This window comes from Pelodiscus sinensis, chromosome 1, assembly GCF_049634645.1.
Source record: "Pelodiscus sinensis isolate JC-2024 chromosome 1, ASM4963464v1, whole genome shotgun sequence".
In the NCBI taxonomy this organism is placed as follows: domain Eukaryota; kingdom Metazoa; phylum Chordata; order Testudines; family Trionychidae; genus Pelodiscus; species Pelodiscus sinensis.
Window position 1 is genome coordinate 211,675,968 of NC_134711.1, and position 22,525 is coordinate 211,698,492.

At 41.9% G+C, this 22,525-nt stretch overlaps 1 protein-coding gene across 2 annotated transcripts in view; it reads left to right on the forward strand.

Annotated features, from left to right (window-relative positions):
• Window positions 1–22,196, forward strand: part of ACE2 (angiotensin converting enzyme 2) — a 41,951-nt gene extending 19,755 nt beyond the window's left edge. For both annotated transcript variants that reach the window (XM_075914300.1, XM_006122829.4), the window contains 9 exons: window positions 702–846; window positions 3,395–3,493; window positions 5,655–5,777; window positions 9,372–9,544; window positions 10,410–10,468; window positions 17,075–17,175; window positions 18,943–19,059; window positions 21,221–21,415; window positions 21,868–22,196. In XM_075914300.1, coding sequence (XP_075770415.1) covers window positions 702–846; window positions 3,395–3,493; window positions 5,655–5,777; window positions 9,372–9,544; window positions 10,410–10,468; window positions 17,075–17,175; window positions 18,943–19,059; window positions 21,221–21,415; window positions 21,868–21,985 — 1,130 coding nt within the window. In that variant the 3' untranslated portion in view covers window positions 21,986–22,196. The remainder of the gene's footprint in view (window positions 1–701; window positions 847–3,394; window positions 3,494–5,654; window positions 5,778–9,371; window positions 9,545–10,409; window positions 10,469–17,074; window positions 17,176–18,942; window positions 19,060–21,220; window positions 21,416–21,867) is intronic.
• Window positions 22,197–22,525: the final 329 nt, after the last annotated feature.

Below are 22,525 nucleotides of genomic sequence, written 5' to 3' on the forward strand. Positions count from 1 at the left end.
GCAGTGTGGATGTAAGTAAACTCTGTAGTTTAGACATAGCCTTAGACAAGTGATTGAAAATTCCATCTCATTTACATATAACAGTATGCTCATTTCCAAAATGACATCATGGATTGGAAACACTCATTTATAGTGCAGCTCGAGTTTGATGATATTGCAGGAGTCTAGAAGTAGATTGGTAGCTTGTCGCTCCCTTCAGAACTGAATAAATATTGAGGAAATCTTCATAGTACCGTAAAATTAGTGGCAGGGCTTGTGCCTTTTGTTTGCATAAAGCTGTACAAATCTGTATCAAAATGTAAAGGGCTGCTTTGTCCAGCTGCTTCTTTCCAGGCAGATTTGGCTGTCCAGTTAAATATTACATGACAAAGAGGAGCCTAAATCAAATTCTTGAGTCCAAAATCCATCACCACTTGGGAAATTCAGATTAGGATTTAAATCAGAATGCGAGCCCAGGCCCACAACAAGATAATGTTGCAGCCAAAGCCACAGGGAATATGAATGCTTAGAAAGTAGAGTTGAAGCAAAAAGAGAAAAATAATGTACAGATTTGCATAATAATATCTTCCCGTATTTCTTTGGTTATATTATTTGGTAAAATTTTCTACTCAGAGGTACTCATTAGCTATGTATGGTGAAGCAATATTAGTAGCCTGGCCTTTATCATCGCCTTAACACTTACATTGTGCTCTTTTTTTCAGAAACTGACATCAACTTCCTACTCAAACAAGCCCTCACTATTGTTGGAACAATGCCTTTTACTTACATGCTGGAGAAGTGGAGATGGATGGTGTTTAAAGGTGACATTCCAAAGGATGAGTGGATGAAGAAGTGGTGGGAGATGAAGTAAGTGTGAGGAAACAGGAAGAAGAATTTCTGGGAAAGAGGGTTTAAGAGATCATTCAGTTTTCAGGAGTACCAAAGGGCTGTGTCTAGACCGGCCAGTTTTTCCGGAAAATCAGCTGCTTTTCTGGAAAAACTTGCCAGCAGTCTACACTGGCCGCTTGAATTTCCACAAAAGCACTGACTTCCTACTGTAAGAAATCAGTGCTTCTTGCGGAAATACTATGCTGCTCCCATACAGGCAAAAGTCCTTTTGCGCAAAACTTTAGCGCGAAAGGGCCAGTGTAGACAGCTCAGATTTGTTTTCTGCAAAAAATCCCCTTTTGCGAAAATGGCGATCGGGGCTTTTCCGTTAAAAGCATTTCTGGAAAATCATGCCAGTCTAGACACAGCCAAGGAGTCAAGGAAGTGGAGGGGAATGCCAAATTATTTAGCAAAACTAATCAGATCTATTTGCAGTGGCACTGAAATGCTACCTCCTGGTAGATTATATTCTTGGTCTTCATACACCTGTATGGACTAAGGGTGTGTCTAGACTACAGGGTTTTGTCGACAAAAGTGGACTTTTGTCAATAAAACTATACCTGCATCTACACTACCGCCGAGCTCTGTCTACAGTAAGTCAACAGAACACGGCAGTTTTGTCGACGGCGGTAAACCTCATTCTACGAGGAATAACGCCTTTTGTCGACTGAGTTCTTTCAATAAAAGGCGCTATTGCATCTACACTGTGCTTTTTCAAAAGAGAGTGTCTAGACACTCTGTTGAAAAATCGGCTTGCTTTGTCGACAGAACTGGCTGTAGTCTAGACGCTCTTTGTCGATGGAAGCTTTTATCTGTTGACAAAAGCCTGTAGTCTAGCCGTACCCTAAATGTCTGCAGTTTCAGAAATTTAGGCATGTTGAGATAGGTGTGTCTTCATGTTACAATTTGGGGAATCTGTGTGTTCTGTTATATTGCTCTCAAAGATAAAAATAGTTAGTAGTGCTATCCACTCTTTCACAGTCCAACAGTGAAACAAAGATACTTAGGTTTGGAGTGTTTCTTAACAGAGACCTTGCTTTTACATAGTACCTTAGCAAACCCAAAAACATTCATTCTAAAGCTGAAACAGAAGAGAAATAAAACAAGTACTAACATTGAAAATGAGTCATTATGCAAAATTAACGTAAACATTTAAAATCTCTCTGCCTTTGGAGACAAAAATATCAGTCTCTTATTCACAGAACAAACTTTCTTTGATGAAAAGGATTAATTTCACTTTCAGTCCTGTTGTGCAAAATGCCTTCTGTTTCTAAAAAACACACAAACACAAGGGCTACAACTACAGAGCTCTAGATTGCAAGCCTCTTTCAAAAGAGGCTTTTTCTAAAGATACTTTCTTTAGCCTCTAAAGCCTCTTTCAAAAAAGAGCATTTAGATTACAACCAGTACTTTCGAAAAAGCAAGCCGCTTCTTTGAAAGAGAGCACCCAGGCAGTCTGGATGCTCTCTTTCAAAAAAGCAGAGTTTGCATTACATGGCGCCTTTTTTTCTAAAGAACACTTTCAAAAAAAGGCGTTATTCCTTGTAAAATGAGGTTTTCTGCAGTGAAAAAAACTGCCATGTTCTTTCAATTTACATTCTAAAGAACACGGCAGCAGTCTAGATGCAGGGGAATTTAAGGAAAATTTCAGGATTTGAGGAAAAACCAAAGAATAGGAAATAGGCTACAGAAAAGGGGAAAAGCAACACAAGAGCGAGGAAATAGAAGAGGCTCTTATGTGCTTTTGCAGTGCTGGCAATGAAGTATTTATCCCCATGGATGGGCTGAGGTCTGGATGATATGACAATATGATTTCCAAGACTCACAAGTGAAAAACAAAGTTTCGTGAACAAGAGCAAGGCCTAGGGGCCCTCATCATAGGAAGAAAGTCTGTCAATCTGGTCGGCTCCTTCTATTACGGGATCAGAAAAGATGAGATGAGATGAGACCAATGGGAATACAAAGTGGGAGAGGAATATTTTTCAAAGTTTCTTCCCACAACCCCCCCAAATGGATGAGTGAACAGCAAAGTTTATCCCCTTGTTATTTTGTCCAGTGGTTAGGCCTAATATGCATTACAACACTTTTGGCTATGCCTCTTTTGTTTTTATGAAGCATGATTTCAACAGTCATTGAATGACATCAGTCACCCCTTTTTGTTTGGATTAATTGAGTTTCAATGCCTAGTTTTCTTGCATGTATTAATAACATCACAAAAAAACACCTTGTTTACCTTGGTTCATTTTCAAGTAGGCAAAACATTGTAGATGACTGACATTTTCACTCACTTCTTATTTTTGAGTTTACAATTGGGGTCAATGTTTAGATCCAATAATCCCAACAGTCCCAGGCACAGATCAATAGCAGTTTAGAGCCTAGTTTATTTTGTTTTGTTATACCTGTGTTTGGAAGGTAAGGGAGATTCCAACAGAGATGACTCCTACAAACAGTAGCAGCTATGTGGAAAGGTCAGTTTATTTTTTTCTCAAAAACATGTAATGAAAATGCCTTTATTTTTTTCTTCTAGGAGAGCAATAGTAGGTGTGGTAGAACCAGTGCCTCACGATGAAACATACTGTGACCCTGCTGCTCTGTTCCACGTGGCCAATGATTACTCTTTCATAAGGTATCCTTCTCATCATCTTTCAACTCCTAGCTGGCAAGTGGCTGCTCGCTAAAATACCTCTGTGAATGAGTGAGGTCACCATAAACCCCTTGGGACTGCTTCCCGGGGTGCTGACAAAGCCACTGCCACTTACCTTCCTGCTCTCTGGGGCTTCTCACTGCCCAGGCCTGCTGAGCCAGCTCCCTGGTCTCCCCCAGCCAAGGCCCCGAGTTGAGATCCCTGCTCCCTGAGAAGCAGTATAGACACCAAACCTCTTCCGGTCCAAAGCAAGTGCAGTTTTGGGCCCAGCTTCCTGTGATACCACTCCCCAAATGGGATCAAACCCCAATGGAATTATTTTGGTATGTCTCCTTTATCAATGAAAGGAGAATGTACACACTGGTTGTCCCTCCAGTTAACAATGATTTAAACTGGGTTTGATAGAAAATAAAAGTGGTTTGATTAAGTATAAGCAGTAGGATTTAAGTGGCAATAAGTGAGAACAGGCAGAACAAAGTAGGTTACAAATCAAAAGAAACAAAAACACTTGTCTAATTATACACTGAAAGCTCAGTACAAACTTTTCAAACTCACCCTAAAACCTATTTTCCACCTACCCCTCCAAACCAGGGCTGTCTCCCCACCCTGGGGTCTTTGGCTCCTAGCTTCAGGTGCAGCCCAAAGAAAAGAGCAAAAAAACTCCTCCCTTCCTATTCTTTCTAAAAGAATTCCCTTGTGGTATGGGGAGTCACCTGGCCACTCTCTGCCAACCACTGCTAAGCCTTAAGGACAAAAGGCTATTTGCCTATGACTGCCCAGACACTGAGGCCCCACTTGATGGCTTCCATTCACACATTTAAAAATCATAAAGTATTCCCTGCTCCATGGCTGTGTCTAGACTGCACCCCTTTTCCATAAAAGGGATGCAAATTAGACACATCGCAATTGCAAATGAAGTGGGGATTTAAATCCCCCCCGCTTCATTTGCATAAACATGGCTGCCGCTTTTTTCTGACTCGGAGCTTGGCCGGAAAAAAGCCCCAGTCTAGACGCGGATCTTTTGGAAAATAAAGCCTTTTCCGAAAGATCCCTTATCCATTATTTTAAGAGGAATAAGGGATCTTTCGGAAAAGGTTTTATTTTCCGAAAGATCCGCATCTAGACTGGCGCTTTTTTCTGGCAAAGCTCTGAGCTGGAAAAAAGCGGCAGCCATGTTCATGCAAATGAAGGGGGGGTTTAAATTTCCACTTTATTTGCAATTGTGATGTGTCTAATTTGCATCCCTTTCACGGAAAAGGGATGCAGTCTAGATACAGCCCAAATGTCCAATTTTACACACAAAAAGGATACACACATCAAAATAAGATAAACAGAACCAGTGGATCATGACATGAAGATTGATAGGTTCCATTAAATAATTTGCTCAAGAACCTTTGAGTTATGTATATTCATGTCCATGTGAGGGGAGGGGTCCGTCACAACCTCATTTAGAGCGTTACGGTCAAATTTTTCTTCTTGTTTTGGCCCAGATGTTAGGAAATGTTTCCATTGACTGCAATGGGCTTTGGATCAGAGCCACCAATTAGTTAAATTTGTAGAGCTGGATTCTTGTGTGACGTAGCGTGATTGGCAATGCCCCATAGTAATTTCTTGCTGTGCAGAGGAACTTTCTGGTGTACAGTTGGTGGAGATGGCGCTGATGTTCCCTATGACAGTTGATCTCACCATAAAGGGAAGGAGGGTGCATGTTGCAAGTCCTTCACTAGAGTAAGGTTCTTAAAGAACTAGTGAAGCACGCCCTTGAAGGATCAGTAGCTACATTAGGGATGTCCTTGACTCACAGAGCTGCAGCTGGCTCCTGGGGTGCTGTCATTCAACCAATCCTAGCTCTGTACAAGTGGAGTGGAGAATCAGGGTTTCTGTAACGCAGCTTCCTCCAGCTGGGGCCCATGGGAGGGGAGAGCACATCTTGGCTCTCATGCTGTGTTTGATTTTGGCATTTGAACATTGTCAAGGTGTTTGACCCTGCCTGTCATCTGTGTCAGTTCCTTCTCCCCACAATGCCCATGCCACTAGTAGGAGTGGTAACCTAAATGGTGCCCCATACAAAGGCAATGTGCTGCTCCCATGTGAGCTGAGTAACACAAAGTGTGGCTTGTGTTCTTGTTTTCTCTTCTTTTAGATATTACACAAGGACCATTTACCAGTTCCAGTTTCAGGAGGCACTTTGCAAGGCTGCTAACCATGGAGGCCTTCTTCACACATGTGACATTACTAATTCCATGGCAGCAGGGCAAAAACTGCGGTAACAAAACACACATTTAGTAAATCTAAAAAAGAGCTTAACTATAACTGGGTCATAGAATCATAGAATCATAGAATAATAGGACTGGAAGGGACCTCAAGAGGTCATCGAGTCCAGCCCCCCGCCCTCAAGGCAGGACCAAGCTCCACCTACACCATCCCTGACAGATGTCTATCTAACCTGTTCTTAAATATCTCCAGAGAGGGAGATTCCACCACCTCCCTTGGCAATTTATTCCAATATTTGACCACCCTGACAGTTAGGAATTTTTTCCTAATGTCCAATCTAAACCTCCCCTGCTGCACTTTAAGCCCATTACTCCTTGTCCTGTCCTCAGAAACCAAGAGGAACAAATTTTCTCCTTCCTCCTTGTGACACCCTTTTAGATATTTGAAAACCGCTATCATGTCCCCCCTTAATCTTCTTTTTTCCAAACTAAACAAGCCCAGTTCATGAAGCCTGGCTTCATAGGTCATGTTCTCTAGACCTTTAATCATTCTTGTCGCTCTTCTCTGTACCCTTTCCAATTTCTCCACATCTTTCTTGAAATGTGGCGCCCAGAACTGGACACAGTACTCCAGCTGAGGCCTAACTAGTGCAGAGTAGAGCGGCAGAATGACTTCACGAGTTTTGCTTACAACACACCTGTTGATACAACCTAGAATCATATTTGCTTTTTTGGCAACAGCATCACACTGTTGACTCATATTCAACTTGTGGTCCACTATGACCCCTAGATCCCTTTCTGCCATGCTCCTTCCTAGACAGTCGCTTCCCATCTTGTATGTATGGAACTGATTGTTCCTTCCTAAGTGGAGCACTTTGCATTTCTCTTTATTAAACCTCATCCTGTTTACCTCTGACCATCTCTCTAACTTGCTAAGGTCATTTTGAATTATGTCCCTATCCTCCAAAGAAGTCGCAACCCCACCCAGTTTGGTATCATCCGCAAACTTAATAAGCGTACTCTCTATCCCAATATCTACATCATTGATGAAGATATTGAACAGTACGGGTCCCAAAACAGACCCTTGAGGAACTCCACTTGTTATCCCTTTCCAGCAGGATTTAGAACCGTTAACAACAACTCTCTGACTACGGTTATCCAGCCAATTATGCACCCACCTTATCGTGGCCCTATCTAAGTTATATTTGCCTAGTTTATCAATAAGAATATCATGCGAGACCGTATCAAATGCCTTACTAAAGTCTAGGTATATGACATCCACCGCTTCTCCCTTATCCACAAGGCTCGTTATCTTATCAAAGAAAGCTATCAGATTAGTTTGGCATGACTTGTTCTTCACAAACCCATGCTGGCTATTCCCTATCACTTTATTACCTTCCAAGTGTTTGCATAGGATTTCCTTAATTACCTGCTCCATTATCTTCCCTGGGACAGACGTTAAACTGACCAGTCTATAGTTTCCTGGGTTGTTCTTATTCCCCTTTTTATAGATGGGCACAATATTTGCCCTTTTCCAGTCTTCTGGAATCTCCCCTGTCTGCCATGATTTTTCAAAGATCATAGCTAAAGGCTCAGATACCTCCTCTATCAGCTCCTTGAGTATCCTCGGATGCATTTCATCAGGACCTGGTGACTTGCTGACATCTAACTTTCCTAAGTGACTTTTAACTTGTTCTTTGTGAATCCTATCTTCTAAACCTACCCTCTCTCTGCTTGTATTCACTACGTTAGGCACACCTCCAGACTTCTCGGTGAAGACCGAAACAAAGAAGTCATTGAGCATCTCCGCCATTTCCAAGTTTCCTGTTACTGCTTCTCCCTCCTCACTAAGCAGTGGGCCTACCCTGTCCTTGGTCTTCCTCTTGCTTTTAATGTATTTATAAAAAGTCTTCTTGTTTCCCTTTATGCCTGTAGCTAGTTTGATCTCATTTTGTGCCTTTGCCTTTCTAATCTTGCCCCTGCATTCCCGTGTTGCTTGCCTATATTCATCCTTTGTTAGTTGTCCTAGTTTCCATTTTTTATATGACTCCTTTTTTATTTTGAGATCGTGCAAGATCTCCTTGTTAAGCCAAGCTGGTCTTTTGCCATATTTTCTATCTTTCCTACACAGCGGAATTGTTTGCTTTTGGGCCCTTAACAACGTCCCTTTGAAATACTTCCAACTCTCCTCAGTTGTTTTTCCCTTCAGTCTTGCTTCTCTGAGCTTATCAAAATCTGCCTTCCTGAAATCCATTACCTCAATTGTGCTGGTCTCCCTTCTACCTTTCCTTAAGATCATGAACTCTATTATTTCGTGATCACTGTCCCCTATACTGTCTTCCACTTTCAAGTTCTCAACTAGTTCCTCCCTATTTGTTAAAACCAAATCCAGAACAGCTTCTCCTCTGGTAGTTTTTCAACCTTCTGAAACAGAAAGTTGTCTCCAATGCAGTCCAGAAACTTATTGGATAGCCTGTGCCTTGCTGTGTTAGTTTCCCAACAAATGTCTGGATAGTTGAAGTCCCCCATCACCACCAAATCTTGGGCTTTGGATAGTTTTGTTAATTCTTTAAAAAAGACCTCATCCACCTCTTCCACCTGGCTAGGTGGCCTGTAGTAGACTCCTAGCATGATATCACCCTCGTTTTTTACCCCTTTTAGCTTAACCCAGAGACTCTCTACACAGCTATCTCCTACATTCATCTCCACTTCAGTCCAAGTGTGTACATTTTTAATATACAAGGCAACCCCTCCTCCCTTTTTTCCCTGTCTGTCCTTCCTGAGCAAGCCGTACCCTTCCATACCAACATTCCAATCATGCGTCCCATCCCACCAGGTTTCTGTAATACCAATGATATCATAGTTGTATTTATTGGTTAGCAATTCCAGTTCTTCCTGCTTATTACCCATACTTCTCGCATTTGTATATAGGCATCTAAGATACTGATTTGATCTTGCCTCTTGCCAGGGTCAAATGTGTCCTGGCTATAAAGCCACTTGTTACTGAAGTCAATGGGGCTCCATGAGGTAGAAAATTGTCTCTACATTAAAATCCATTGCCTGAGCTAATTCCAATGGAGTTATGCAGACTCACACCAGCTGAGGATCTGATCCGTAGGCACATGGGAGCTCTGAGGCTGGAGTACTCATGGGGAAAAATTAGCGAGTGCTCAGCATCCATCAGCAGCCAAGCTCACCCCTCAAGTCCCCTGCCTCCCAGTGCCTCCTGTCTGCCAGCAGCTCTGCTAACCGACTCCTCCTCTTGCCTGCCACAGAACAGCTGTTTTGTGCTGTTTGGGAAGCTCCAGGATGGAGGAGGAGGAAGGATGGGGCATGCTTGGAAGCTGAGGCAGGAAAGAGATGGATCAGGGCAGGGATAAAAGGACGAGGTGGAATCAGGATGGGAGTGAGGGTCTGGAGGAAGGGAGTGTAATAGGGGTGGAGCAGAGGTGATAAGAGGTGGGGCTTGGTGGAATGGGGGTGGGGCCTGGGACAGAGGAGGGGTTGAGCATGCCCCCCAGCTTGAAAATTGGCACCTGTGCTCATAGGGGTTTTGTCTCTTAATTTATTTGCATTCATATGAGCATACACATATAATCTGTGCAGAGATGGCACCCAGCAATCATTTTCAATCCTTTGATACCCAGAGACATGCTTGCCTTAGGGCGATCACAGCCCTGGACCAAGGCCCTAGAAAGTATAACAGGAGAAAAGAAGATGAATGCAACACCCTTGCTCCACTACTTTGAACCCTTATATCAGTGGCTGATCAAGAACAATAGTGGGAGAGCTGTTGGCTGGAACACATTCTGGAGTCCATGTACGTAACAGTTTTATATGCAGTTCAGGACGCTTGATAATACTCACAACTGCGCCTCGGCCCATGCCCCATTTCTCTTTCTGCAGTTGTTGAATCTGGCAGTTGGGAAAGGCAACAGGCAACTCCTTTGGCCCTTGGGCCCAGAAGTAAGAGTTGCTCTGGCAAAAGTGCATTGACTTCATCACTCCCAAAGCTGGAGAGTCAGCTCACCCAGGACCACAGTGGCTATCAATCACTCTGTCACAGGTTCACCTGAGTCCCAGAAACTGAGCACTTGACCCTGTTCATGAATTATTGACACAGGGCACTTTAAATGGCATTGAAACACTGGCAGTGCTAAAAACTCAGGAGGGGTGAACAGAATGAAGGGAGACTAGTGGTCTGGGTTTGTAGGTCCTTATCAGTCTCAGTGCTCCAGTCGTAACCCTTGCTTGAGATGACTAGGCATGCTTCACATCTGCCAGGCTGGGGAGAACTCATCTAGATTCTGTCATCAGAGCTGGAACAGTGATCAGGCTTTGCAAGCCAGCTGGACTGTTAAATGTCATCTCTACCTGGGGCTCCATGGCTGGCCATCTCAAAGAGGGGGTCCAAGGAAAAGGAGTAAGAGAAAAATTCAGCCTCATATCACTACATCAAATGCTTAACCACATATAACACACACACCTGTAGCCACAGTCAATATGGGAGAATGCAGGGTATCCTAGGGACTGAGAACAGTGTTGTGACAGATACCCTTATTAGCTCAGGGAGGGTAAAACTATCAGTAAAACAAAATCACCTCATCATCTCCCTTACTATACAGTAGCTTTATGAAACAGACATTGCTGTTCTGATGTAATGCTGCTTTTCTTTTCTAAATCAGATTCTGGCAACGCAATCAAAGTGAGGATCAGTCTGAAAACAGCTCTTGGGGACAATGCAGTGAGTAAAGCCAGATCAGTCTATTCATACTGTTACTATGTCATGTTTTGTTTAAAAACATTATAGCCCAACATGGAAATATATAGCTGAATCCTATACAGGAGACATTGGGCGCTCCCTGTTACAAACAATATGACTGCTCTTTCTAGCAATTTGTTTCATCCTTCCAGGTACTGAGAAACCCTGCAAACCTCCTCACATCCTCCCCTCTGCCCATGCTCCAGCTCATTTGTCCAAATGTCCTTAGTGTTATGTTCCTGGAGTGCAGCAGCTAGTTGACAAAAGATGGTACCCCCCTCAACATTGTGCTATAGAAACGGCTCACTGCTAACACAACCCATCTGTGGAGGATGGGCATTTAGTTGCAGATTTATTCCTCATTCTAGATTTCCTTCTTCATGTTACTTTCAAAGCCACAGTGTCCAGACCCCTTTCTTCCTTTGAAAGGTTGCCATTGTCTTCAAACCATAAGCATTTCTTCCCAGTAACATTGACTCACACGGGGTATGTGCTTATTGCTTATGTGTCCAAATACTCACATTTGAAATTCAGAGCTAGGTGTTGGAACCTATTGGTCTGGGCAGGTTACACAAATGTGTTCTTATTTCTCATGCAAATCCACACTTCTTCAGTTTGGTCACTCTCTTTAATGGAAGCACTAGCATTTTTTTTTTTTTTTTTTTTTTTGCTTCCTGTCCTCCTAAATTGAGTTAGCTATCATTCAGTGGTGATAGCAGCTCCATGAAAAGGGTCCATATTACAACTTATTTTTAACCATTATAGTTAATAGTTAACTAAATACCACTTTATTCCTGGCTTTTGCCGTGATGTTCTTGTATTGTGCAATTGAGTGGTTATAAAACAATCTTATTTACAATATTTAATTTGAATGTACAGGCAGTCCCCAGGTTACGTACAAGATAGGGACTGTAGGTTTGTTCTTAAGTTGAATCTGTATGTAAGTCGGAACTGGCGTCAGCCGCTGCTGAAACTGATCAGTTTCAACCGCGGCTGAATCTGGATGCCAGTTCTGACTTACATACAGATTCAACTTAAGAAACCCAGGCGTCCCCAAGTCAGCTGCTGCTGAAACTGATCAGCGGCTGATTCCAGGAAGCCTGGGGCAGAGCAACTCTGCCTGGGGCTTCCTGTAGTCAGCCGCTGGTGAGTTTAAGCAGCGGCTGACTTGGGGACGCCTGGGGCAGAGCAGCTGGGGTGCTGCTGGGTTGCTCCAGTAGCGCGGCTCCTCGGCTCTACTGGAGCAACCCAGCAGCACCCCAGCTGCTCTGCCCCAGGCGTCCTGATTCAGCCGCTGCTGAAACTGACCAGCAGAGGCTGAATCAGGATGCCTGGGGCAGAGCAGCTGGGGTGCTGCCGGGTTGGTCCGGAGCGGTGCTGCGGGACCAACCCGGCAGCCCCCAGCTGCTCTACCCCAGGAGTAGGCAAGAAAAGCCTGGTCTGCTGGGGGGGGGGGGCACTAGCTGCACCCCCCACCAGCAGACCAGGGGGACAGGAGCAAAGCCGCGGAGCACACCTGCAGCGGGACAGCCCAAGTGCGCCTGCAATTGGCCACATTCGGCAGTACAACTTTCTACTGACCAGGCATTGCAAAACATCCCAAATCCCAACTGTTAATGAGTGGCTATGCTGGGTTTACCACTGTTTTGTATCACCAGTTCAGCATAGGAATGAATCTGACTCAACTTATTAGTAGCAGTCAAGAGTTCTGGGAGAAAGAGCCCTTGTGATTCAAAAGTGAAGTAACGTACACCTTTTCTGAATGAAGGGAACAACTTCACAGCATCTTACAGGTGCTTAGAAGTGGGGCTAAGGAAACATGACTTCTGAATCCTTTCTAAATATGACAGTGGCAGCGGCAGCTATACTGTATTACACCAGACAGACTGATGCTGGTAAAAGCCAGGGAAAGGCTGAGACATTCCCTTCAGTTATGGAAATGCTGTGATGTTAATTGAGACAGAATGCACTGGCTTAGCCTCAGGTAACATTGATCAGATAGAGACACTTGCAGTTTTGTCCTGGCTGTGACTTTAATAGACCTGGGAGAGAAAAAATATTTAAAATACTGCCAGGACCAGTCCTTCTGAACTCAATTAATTTCTGCCTAATTGTAGACAAAAGATTTTCATTTAATATGAGAATCTATCTCTCATTTTTGAAACATCCTTTCTAAATATTAACCAGAACCACTCTGTCAGCAAAAAACAAAAACCTGAAATGCAAGCTGCTGGGTCAGCAGCTTATAGGCAGTTAAGTGTATTTTAAGATGGAGATTCCTTCTAGAATTAGAGGCCAAACTTAAATTTTCTCTTAAATAGCATGAGATCTTTTCAGGTATCTAAAAGTGTGTCACAGGGAGGAGAGGGGGAAATTGTTCTCCTTGGCCTCTGAGAATAGGACAAGAAGCAATGGGCTTAAACTGCAGCAAGGGAGGTTTAGGTTGGACATTAGGAAAAACTTCCTATCATGGTGGTTAAACACTGGAATAAATTACCTAGGGAAGTTATGGAATCTCCATCTCTGGAGATATTTAAGAACAGGTTAGATAGACATCTATCAGGGATGACATAGACTGTGCTTGGTCCTGACATGAGGGTAAGGCTATGTCTAGACTGCAAGCCTCTTTCGAAAGAGGCTCTTTCGAAAGATACTTTCGAAAGAGCCTCTTTCGAAAGAGAGTGTCTAGACTGCACGTTGAACTTTCGAAAAAGCGGCTTGCTTTTTTGAAAGAAAGCATCCAGTGAGTCTGGATGCTCTCTTTCGAAGAAGCCCTATTTACATTGAAGAATGCCTTCTTTCGAAAGAGGAACTTTCGAAAGAAGGCGTTCTTCCTCGTGAAATGAGGTTTACCGCCATCGAAAGAAAAGCCGCGTTCTTTCGATTTAATTTCGAAAGAACGCGGCTTGAGTCTGGACGCGGGTGAGGTTTTTTCGAAAAAAGGCTACTTTTTTCGAAAAAAACCCTGAGGTCTGGACACAGCCTAAGGGACTAGACTTGATGATCTCTTGAAGTCTCTTCCAGTTCTAGTATTCTATGATTCTATGATCTTTGAATACTTTTATGAGTGAAAACATCATAAAATAGATTTTATAGAAACAAGATAAATAATTAAAGTCAAAGGAACTGATAAATAGAACTAGTCAGGAAACAGATTTTTCCATACTGTGAAAATCTTTTTTAAAATAAAAAAAAAATCATTCTGAAAACCAACATTTTGAAATTTTGCCAAACAAAAATTTGAAAAGTAATTTATTTTCAGTCAATCAAAATGCTTTGTTTGGATAAATCTGAAATGAGGTGGTTTTGCTTTTGGCCCTTTTTATTTTTTAAATTGTTTATATAAATTATGTGCATTTAAAAACAAAAAGTCCTTTTGATTTAAAAATGCAATCTTTCTATTCTGAAAATTTCACGATAGGATATTTTTCCATTTTCAAAATGTCTTTTTAAATTCTAAATGAAATGTTGAAATTGATACAGAAAAAAAATCTGTTTAATTGAAACAGCATTTTGCAAACGGAAACTATGTCCAGAAAAAATTTCTAACTAGCTCTACTACCAAACATGAAAATTGATGGCTGTGGAATCAAATTTTGTTAATAGAGTGGGTTCTTTGGGGGGGGGGGGGGGGGGAAACAGATATTGTGGCATGTAAAGGGGCAGAGGATGAAAGGAAAAATAGCAAAAATCAAACACAATAGCATGATGAACTGAGATGGTCAAGCTACAGGAGAAAATAATGCTAACTCCTATGAGTACTTAAGCAAAAGCACTGACATGCCTAGTATCAGCTAAATAATAAATGTATAGATGCCAGTGCAGAGAGTACCCATACAGTTGTATCTTTCATTAATGCCAAGGGCCAGATCCTGGGGTACTGTCTTTGCATGTTTAGCACAACTCAAAAGAAGGTGTTTGTGGGCAACAGTGGCTTTAAGACACCCTTATTGTCTCACAGGGCCTGATCTCTAGCTCACTGAAGTTAATGCAAAGACTACATTGACTTCAACAGACTTTGGATCAGAGCTATGTTCCTCTGAATGCTGAGCACTGGGCCCCTCCTTAGAAATAATGTAGATTCAAATCAATGGCGCTGTGCTACACTACACTTGCCGATGAACTGGTCTACTGGCTGTGGCTGAGTTTAGAAGCATTTGCTTCTGTTCTAGCTGAATCCACCATTCACTTCCATGGAGCTAGGCTGAAGATATGAACCAGTGCGTCCACCTTTTATGAAATTCACTGCAGCATGATACCAGAGAATTAAAAACCGTAGTTGGATTTTAATAAAAGCTATTATATAAGAGGTAACTATAGTTTTATATGCCCATAAGCCTCATATCAGAACTGGATTATATTACCAATAACAATATTTATGGGCATGCATGCTAAGATATAAGTGTAATCAAATCTTTGGCTTCAAGTTATAAACTGATTGCTACAAAGGTCAAAAATAAAGTTTCCTTTTACGTACACCATTGCACAATTGCATAGAGTATATTCTCCATTTATTGCTGGGATTTTTCACCTGGACAGGCAGGGGCACCTGCTGGAGATGAGCAATTTAACTTCATGTATCACCATTTCTGTTTCTGTATTCCATTGGCATTAATATCTGACTGATCATGTAGTTTGCAGTGAAACACTATCCATGCTCTGCAGTTTTTTGCCTCTAGTCTGTTTGAGGGCACCAAAAATCAATAAATACCTTTTGCAGAATCATTGCTACAAAGAATTCTTTGCAACAAAAATCCAAAGACAAAAATAACTCCTAGGAAATTATGTGTTAATCTATACAATTATATAAGAGAAGTCTGTGTCTAAATCATAAAGTCTTTATCCAAACAAAACTCCCAATAATTCCAGTGGAACTATTCCTGGGTCAAGAATCTATGAGAGCTAGAATTTAGCCCTTGTTGTTTTAAGCAAAATAACAAGAACTTTTCAACTATTATAAGCCCTTGTGTTGAAATCAGATAGGGTATGTCTACACTACCCCGCTAGTTCGAACTAGCGGGGTAATGTATGCATACCGAACTTGCTAATGAAGCCCGGGATTTGAATTTCCCGGGCTTCATTAGCATAAAGCCGGCGCCGCCATTTTTAAAAGCCGGCTAGTGCGAACCCCGTGCCGCGCGGCTACACGCGGCACAGGCTAGATAGTTCGAACTAGCTAGCTATTCCGAACTATCTGTACACCTCATTCCACGAGGCGTACAGATAGTTCGGAATAGCTAGCTAGTTCGAACTATCTAGCCTGTGCCGCGTGTAGCCGCGCGGCACGGGGTTCGCACTAGCCGGCTTTTAAAAATGGCGGCGCCGGCTTTATGCTAATGAAGCCCGGGAAATTCAAATCCCGGGCTTCATTAGCAAGTTCGGTATGCATACATTACCCCGCTAGTTCGAACTAGCGGGGTAGTGTAGACATACCCATAGCTATTCCCCATGCTATTTGTGGGATTCAGTCCAGACACAAAATAGGCTCAGGTGATATATAACCTAAACTGGCAGAACTTCAAATAGATGATAACACATTAAGAGATGGCCAGCTTCAGAGGACAGCATCTGTTGTGGACTAGATATGGGACTGGAATCCAGATAATGTGTGTATTGAGATAAAAAAACCTGGAGCATCAAATCTCAGAGTCTGGGTCACCTGATTCAGGCTCGCAGGGCCTGGGCTGCAGGGCTAAAAATTGCAATGTAAACATTAGGCTTGGGCGAAGTTTGGTTTGGACACACTCCCCTGTCTCAGGGTCTCAGAGCCCTGTCTCCAGTCCAAGGCCGAATGTCTGCATTGTAGTTTTATAGCTCTACAGTTTGAATCCCACAAGCTCTAGTCAGCTGACCTGGATCAATTGCGTTGTAGCCATGCCATGGGTCTTTCGCTGCATTGTGAACGTAGCCTCTGTGACCTTATTCAAGACACTTCACTTACATAAATCTAATTTTCCTCATTTGTAAAATGGGGAATGTTAGTATTTACCTTCCTTGAAGAGAGGTGTGAAGATTAATCCGATATTTGTAAGTCACTTTGAACATGTAAAGTACCTTCGTAAAGTAGGTAAGTGGTGAGCCACGACTTCCATATTTCTGCTAGTCTCTGTTTATTTTATTCAATCATGCTCCCATAATGTTAGTCCACCTGTCGTGTATTGACTGGTAAAATGTGTGTGAGCCCTATGGGATAGGGAATATCATCTTTGTTATCTTCAGCTCTAGCTCAATCAGGCCCTGAGCCATGACTGGATCTTGATCCAAGTCAACACATTGCATTTTTACATTTAACAGGTTATTTTAAATAAAATGGAATTAAATTTTGAATTGGAAAGTTGTTTTGAAAATATTTAAATGAAAGAAAAATGTTGGGAGGGGTGTGTATGGTTTCTAACCATGACAATTCTGCAGATTCAACACAAATTTGCAAAATGTTTTGGTCTATCCAAATTTGCATTTTCTGGCAAAAAATTGCCCAACTATAATCATAATTATTACTACTGAAATAATGTTTTAAAATGATTGCTTCATACAGGGTAATTTTCAGCACAATTACAATCTTTACTGAAGATTTTTTTATATTTACAGTACGAATGGGATGAAAATGAATTATATTTCTTCAAGTCATCGATTGCCTATGCCATGAGGAAGTATTTCTTAGAAGTCAAGAACCAGACAGTCTCCTTCCAGTGAGTTATTTTTTCAGCAGGGCTATGTATTGGTGGACATAACTCTGATTTCTGGGCAATGTAGCTGGAGGAAGAGTGCAAGGTCATATTAGGAGAGCCACTTGTTTTGCTTCATGCTGCTTAATCCTGCACTAGTTAGATGATACTTTATTTTTAAGTGAGGCATGAGACTAGAGTTAATCATTACTAGTGGGGAAATCTGATTTTGAGAACATTTGCTCAACTACTAACAGGGGAAAGGGCTATGTGAGCTACAGAAAAGAGCAATAGAGATGCTTTTCCAAGAATAGAAAAGAAACATTAAATTAAAAATTAAAATGAGATTATATAAAAGTCTAGGCAAGAATACACATATCATATACATGATGCTGACTAGCCAAGAGATGGTGGACCCATGAAAGCTGAGCTAGGTGATTTGTATGAGTTCAAAAGTCACCCTTGATAAATAGATGCTACCCAATTCAATTTCATTTAAAAATATACAGTACTTACTAACATACCTATGAATAGAAATAGATTTTGCCTCCCATTATTCTTGCTAGGTTTCTTTGAATGAATTTTAGATAGCGACAGAAAATCATCAAAAGAGACCTACCCACCCAATATATCTGATCATATTTGTAGCACATCAGTCACCATTATGTCTAAACTCTATTCTCAGCAGGCCTGGGGGCAACCAAATGCTAGTTTTTATTCTCCGAGTGCAAGAAGCTGAGCTAAATTTTGCCCCAAACAGGTGAGGGCAACTCCTGTGATCTGTGCTTGGCCAGGAGCTTGAAGGGATTTTGTTAGATGAGGGTTCCTCAATTCCTGGGGCACTGCATCTGCATCTAGAACTACTTAGTGTAGTAGGAAGAGAACCTGAAACACAAGCCCTTTTACCAGAGGCCTTGTGTAAGACCTGAGGTCTGGGCTAAAGTAGTCAAAACTTTGCTGATGTAAAGCAAAGTTAAACTGTGAGCAAGAGACAAGCCCTGCTGACAGAATTTGGCAAGCATGGGGATGATCTGGCTAGGCACAGAACACTCATGAAAGCACATTCCAAAAGGGTGGTATTCGAACACCTCTATACCAGCACATTCTTCACAGCTCACAGGAACACAGTGACCCATGCAAAAGATGAGGTCAGAATGACAGCAGGGTGGATAGACATGTTCTGATGAAACCAAAACATGTATAAGGTAATGAGTGGCCCCTGGATACATCAGTGGGTGTCATCCTAATATGTCAAAGAGGGCACCCTAATATTTTAGGAATAATACATAATTGGTTTGTATTCATGTATAAAGATGTATCTCAGAGGGAGTGCCTTTGTCTGACCAAGGGGAGAATGGAATGTCCTGCCATTCACTGAACTGGTCCATTGTCATGGGCAGACATGTGCTAGCTAACTACAGACACTGATCCAGAACGATGCTTCACTGACAGTAAATCTGATCAACTGCCTTAGTATCTTAATGGATTTTATGGTGGTTCACTGGAGGTCTGTAGTGTTAGCTGTCTGCACAGAGTTGTGACAGCATATAGGAGAACACTCACAGGCAGCGAAACATCCAACAGCGTCTGACAAACCGCATCTAATGACACGAATACACAAAACTGAGAGCTTAGGTGGTTACCAAAATACCTCTTTCCAGTGATGGACCCCAAGTTGTGTTGCTTGATGTTGTTTGTAGATATAGTGGATGCAAGATTTTCATGCATGCGGTTTTTATTTGGAAGTATCTCTTTAATCCTGAAAACAAATTTTAATATATTTTTCATCAGGTGCACAGATATCCACGTGTGGGCGGTCACACAAAGAGTCTCCTTCTATTTTGCTGTCAGCATGCCTGGTAATGCCACTGACTTCATTCCCAAAAGTGAAGTGGAAACAGCCATCAGGTGAAATTTTGCTCTTAGAGGAAATAACATGAAAGAAGGGATGGAGGGAATATAAATATTCAAGTGACCGAGGGAGATATTGTGAAAGTCTGACCCCCTATTTTCTTAAAATAAGAAAAAATTAGGATGAGAGAAATAGTCTTACCTAAAAAGAGAAATAGCCCATCTAATCTGGGCTACGTCTAGACTGGCCCCTATTCCGAAATAGCCATGCTAATTTCCAACTTTGGAATAGGGAAATCCGCGGGGGATTTAAATATCCCCCGCGGGATTTAAATAAACATGTCCGCCGCTTTTTTCCGGCTTGGGGAAAAGCCGGAAAAAAGCGTCTAGACTGGCGCGATCCTCCGGAATAAAGCCCTTTCAGGAAAGTAGGAATAAGAGATCCTCCGGAAAAGGGCTTTATTCCAGAGGATCGCGCCAGTCTAGACGCTTTTTTCCGGCTTTTCCCCAAGCCGGAAAAAAAGCGGCGGACATGTTTATTTAAATCCCGCGGGGGATATTTAAATCCCCCGCGGATTTCCCTATTCCAAAGTTGGAAATTAGCATGGCTATTTCGGAATAGGGGCCAGTCTAGACGTAGCCATATTGTTTTCAAAGTAGCCAATATAAAGCAACATAGAAAAGTTGTGAAACTCCTAGAATACATCAAGTTATGTTATGGAGAAGGAACATTTCTCCAATCACAGCTGGTGACTATTTTATGCCCAGAAATTTAAAATAGCTGGTCCATGGGATTTTACTCTAACTAGTGTAAATGCAAGTGCTATTTTTTAGCAGGGCAGTCTGGATGATATGTTAGAAAAAAATCCAGATATGGGAGACTGTACAGAAGAGGAGAGATTAAGGATGGAGATTTTTTATACCATCACAGAGATGATAAATTAAATTGTGTGAACAAAGAGGTTGCAGATAACATAAAGAGAGAAAATAAGAGGGGACAGAGGACAAATTCCTAGCTGGTGAGAAGAAAAAAAACCAAAGGAGTTGCTGAAGAAACAGTTAGTTGGAAAGACTGGAAAACTAAGGGGAGAACATATTGTCAAAAGCAGCAGAAAGATCAAGATGCAGAATAGTATTTTAGGGTACATCTACAAAGCAGGGCTAAAGTCGAAGTAAGCTACGCAACTTCAGCTATCAGAGGGGTAGCCGTGTTTGTCTGGATCTGCTGATACATCTGACAAAGTGGGTCTTTGCCCACGAAAGCTATGCTCCAATACATCTGTTAGTCTATAAGCTGCCACAGGACTCCTTGTCGCAACTTCAGCTATGTCAATGGCATAGCTTAAGTCAAAATAGCTTAACTTGGCTTTAGGCGCTATCTACTCAGCAGGAAGTCGAAGGGAGAACACTCTTTTTGACTTCCCTTACTCCTTGTGAACTGAGGGTTACAGGAGTCAGAGTAAGAAGTACTGCAGCTAGACATTATTTTGAAATAAAGCCTTGTAATGTAGACGTGCTCTTTGTTATTTAGAAATAATGCTGCTGTGTAGATGCACCCATGTAGACATGTCCAGGAAAAGATCACTGGAGACTGCTGAGAGTGTTTTTGCAGGAGTGAACAGGGCAAAATGCAGATTGTAGACAATTCAAGAGGGAAACACAGAAGTCAAGGCTGTGGATTCATGTTGGACTTTCATAGAACTTAGAGGTAAAGGTAAGGGGGGAGATAAGATGCAAGTAGACAGTGAAATCAAAGAGGTTGTCTTGTTTTGATATGGCTATTAGCTATTGGCAGGGCTTGCCAAGCAGCGGCAAACCCCGCTCGCCAGCCATGCAGTTCGGCACGCTGCACATGCGCAGACCGCACTGCACGGCTGTGCTGGTTTGTAATCGACTCCACTAATTGTCGAGCCCTGGATATTGGGATACAATTGTGTACAGTATCAGATCTGAGTATGTCACTTCTGGTTACTACAGAAATTCAGGCTTTCAGTTACTGTCTTTGAGGCAGGAATAAACCTGGCATGTCTTGCTGCTGTAGATCTGCTGTATCATTCCAGGAACAAAAAGTAGTTTATCACTCCAATACTGAAGCAGAATCTTCAAGCAAGGCGTTAAATGGAAGTTTAGAATCCCTAGAGGATTAGAAGGAATCCAAACATATGTGATTTATTTGTGTTCAATTTATTCATCTATTTGACTGTGCTCTTGATGGCAGAATGTCTCGGGGACGAATCAATGAGGCTTTCAGACTTGATGACAATACTCTGGAGTTTGAAGGTCTTCTTCCAACACTGGCATCACCTTATGAACCACCTGTCACCGTCTGGCTAATACTGTTTGGGGTGGTCATGGGCGTAATTGTGGTTGGAGTCATTGTCTTGATCGTCACTGGGCAGAGAGACCGAAGAAAGTAAGTAATATTTTAAATAATATATGCCAGCTGTGGGAGACCTGGCAATTCAGATGAGAACAAATGTTTTTGAAACTAGTCCTGAACATAGGTGTTCAGCAACCCTATTAATTTTTTTTGAAGGGGAGCATTTCCAAGCCACCCTAATGCACTGAAAGAGCTGATCTATAATGTGATTTGCAAGTCTTTTCTTCATAAACATAATTTGACCCATAGTTTTGATCTGCAACCAATGTAATGATTGGCTCATTATTTTACAGTTTTTTTGTGTCGGTGGCATTTCTACAGGGTACCTCCTCCTATTCCTATTAAAGTCAATAGGCCCATTTTGGCAAAATGAGTCACATGAAATTAATTTTTTTTTTGCAGTAGTCTCTTGTTAGAATTCAGAAGAACTTAATCAAAGCAGAGGCTCAGCTTCTTATGTATTAACACAGTCTTTTTGCTTTTAGGAGAATGAAAGCAGGCACAAATGAATTAGTACAAACCAACGCCATTGACCCTGAACTTGAGAATGGAGAAGTCAATCCAGCTTTCATAAAACACGAAGAGCGCCAAACATCATTTTAGAAAATAATGTGGATTCTCCAAGTTTTTGTTTTCATTTAGCTTTAACAGCAGTGCATTGAAAAGGCCAAATAATTCAGATGTCATTAAACATTACGGGTTCTTCTGATATTTTCAAGCTACTGTCTGTGTGCAGCCTGAGGCAAGTTAAGTGAGGTATTTGACATCTCTGTGTTCAATAGGTGATGCACAAATACACAAGAGGTACACTGTGTGTGGCCTTTTCGTGAAATGTATTTACTATATCGCACTGTCACTCATGCTGCTATCCATCAACCAATTAGTTGCAATTTTGCTGCATTTCCTTTGTTTCTAAAGGGTTTTAACTTAACAATTTCTAGACCAAGAGCAGATACATAAGCAGAACTGAAAAATAAAGTGCTTCCTCCAGATGATGATAAAGCTGTCCGACAGGAAGAAGGAAAATCAGAACCTATCAAGAGAAGGAGCTGAAAAATGACCTATTCATCAGTGGTCACACACTGAGTATTTGAGGAAGCTCAGCTTTGGAGAATTCACTTTGAAATGACAGGAATATTTGTA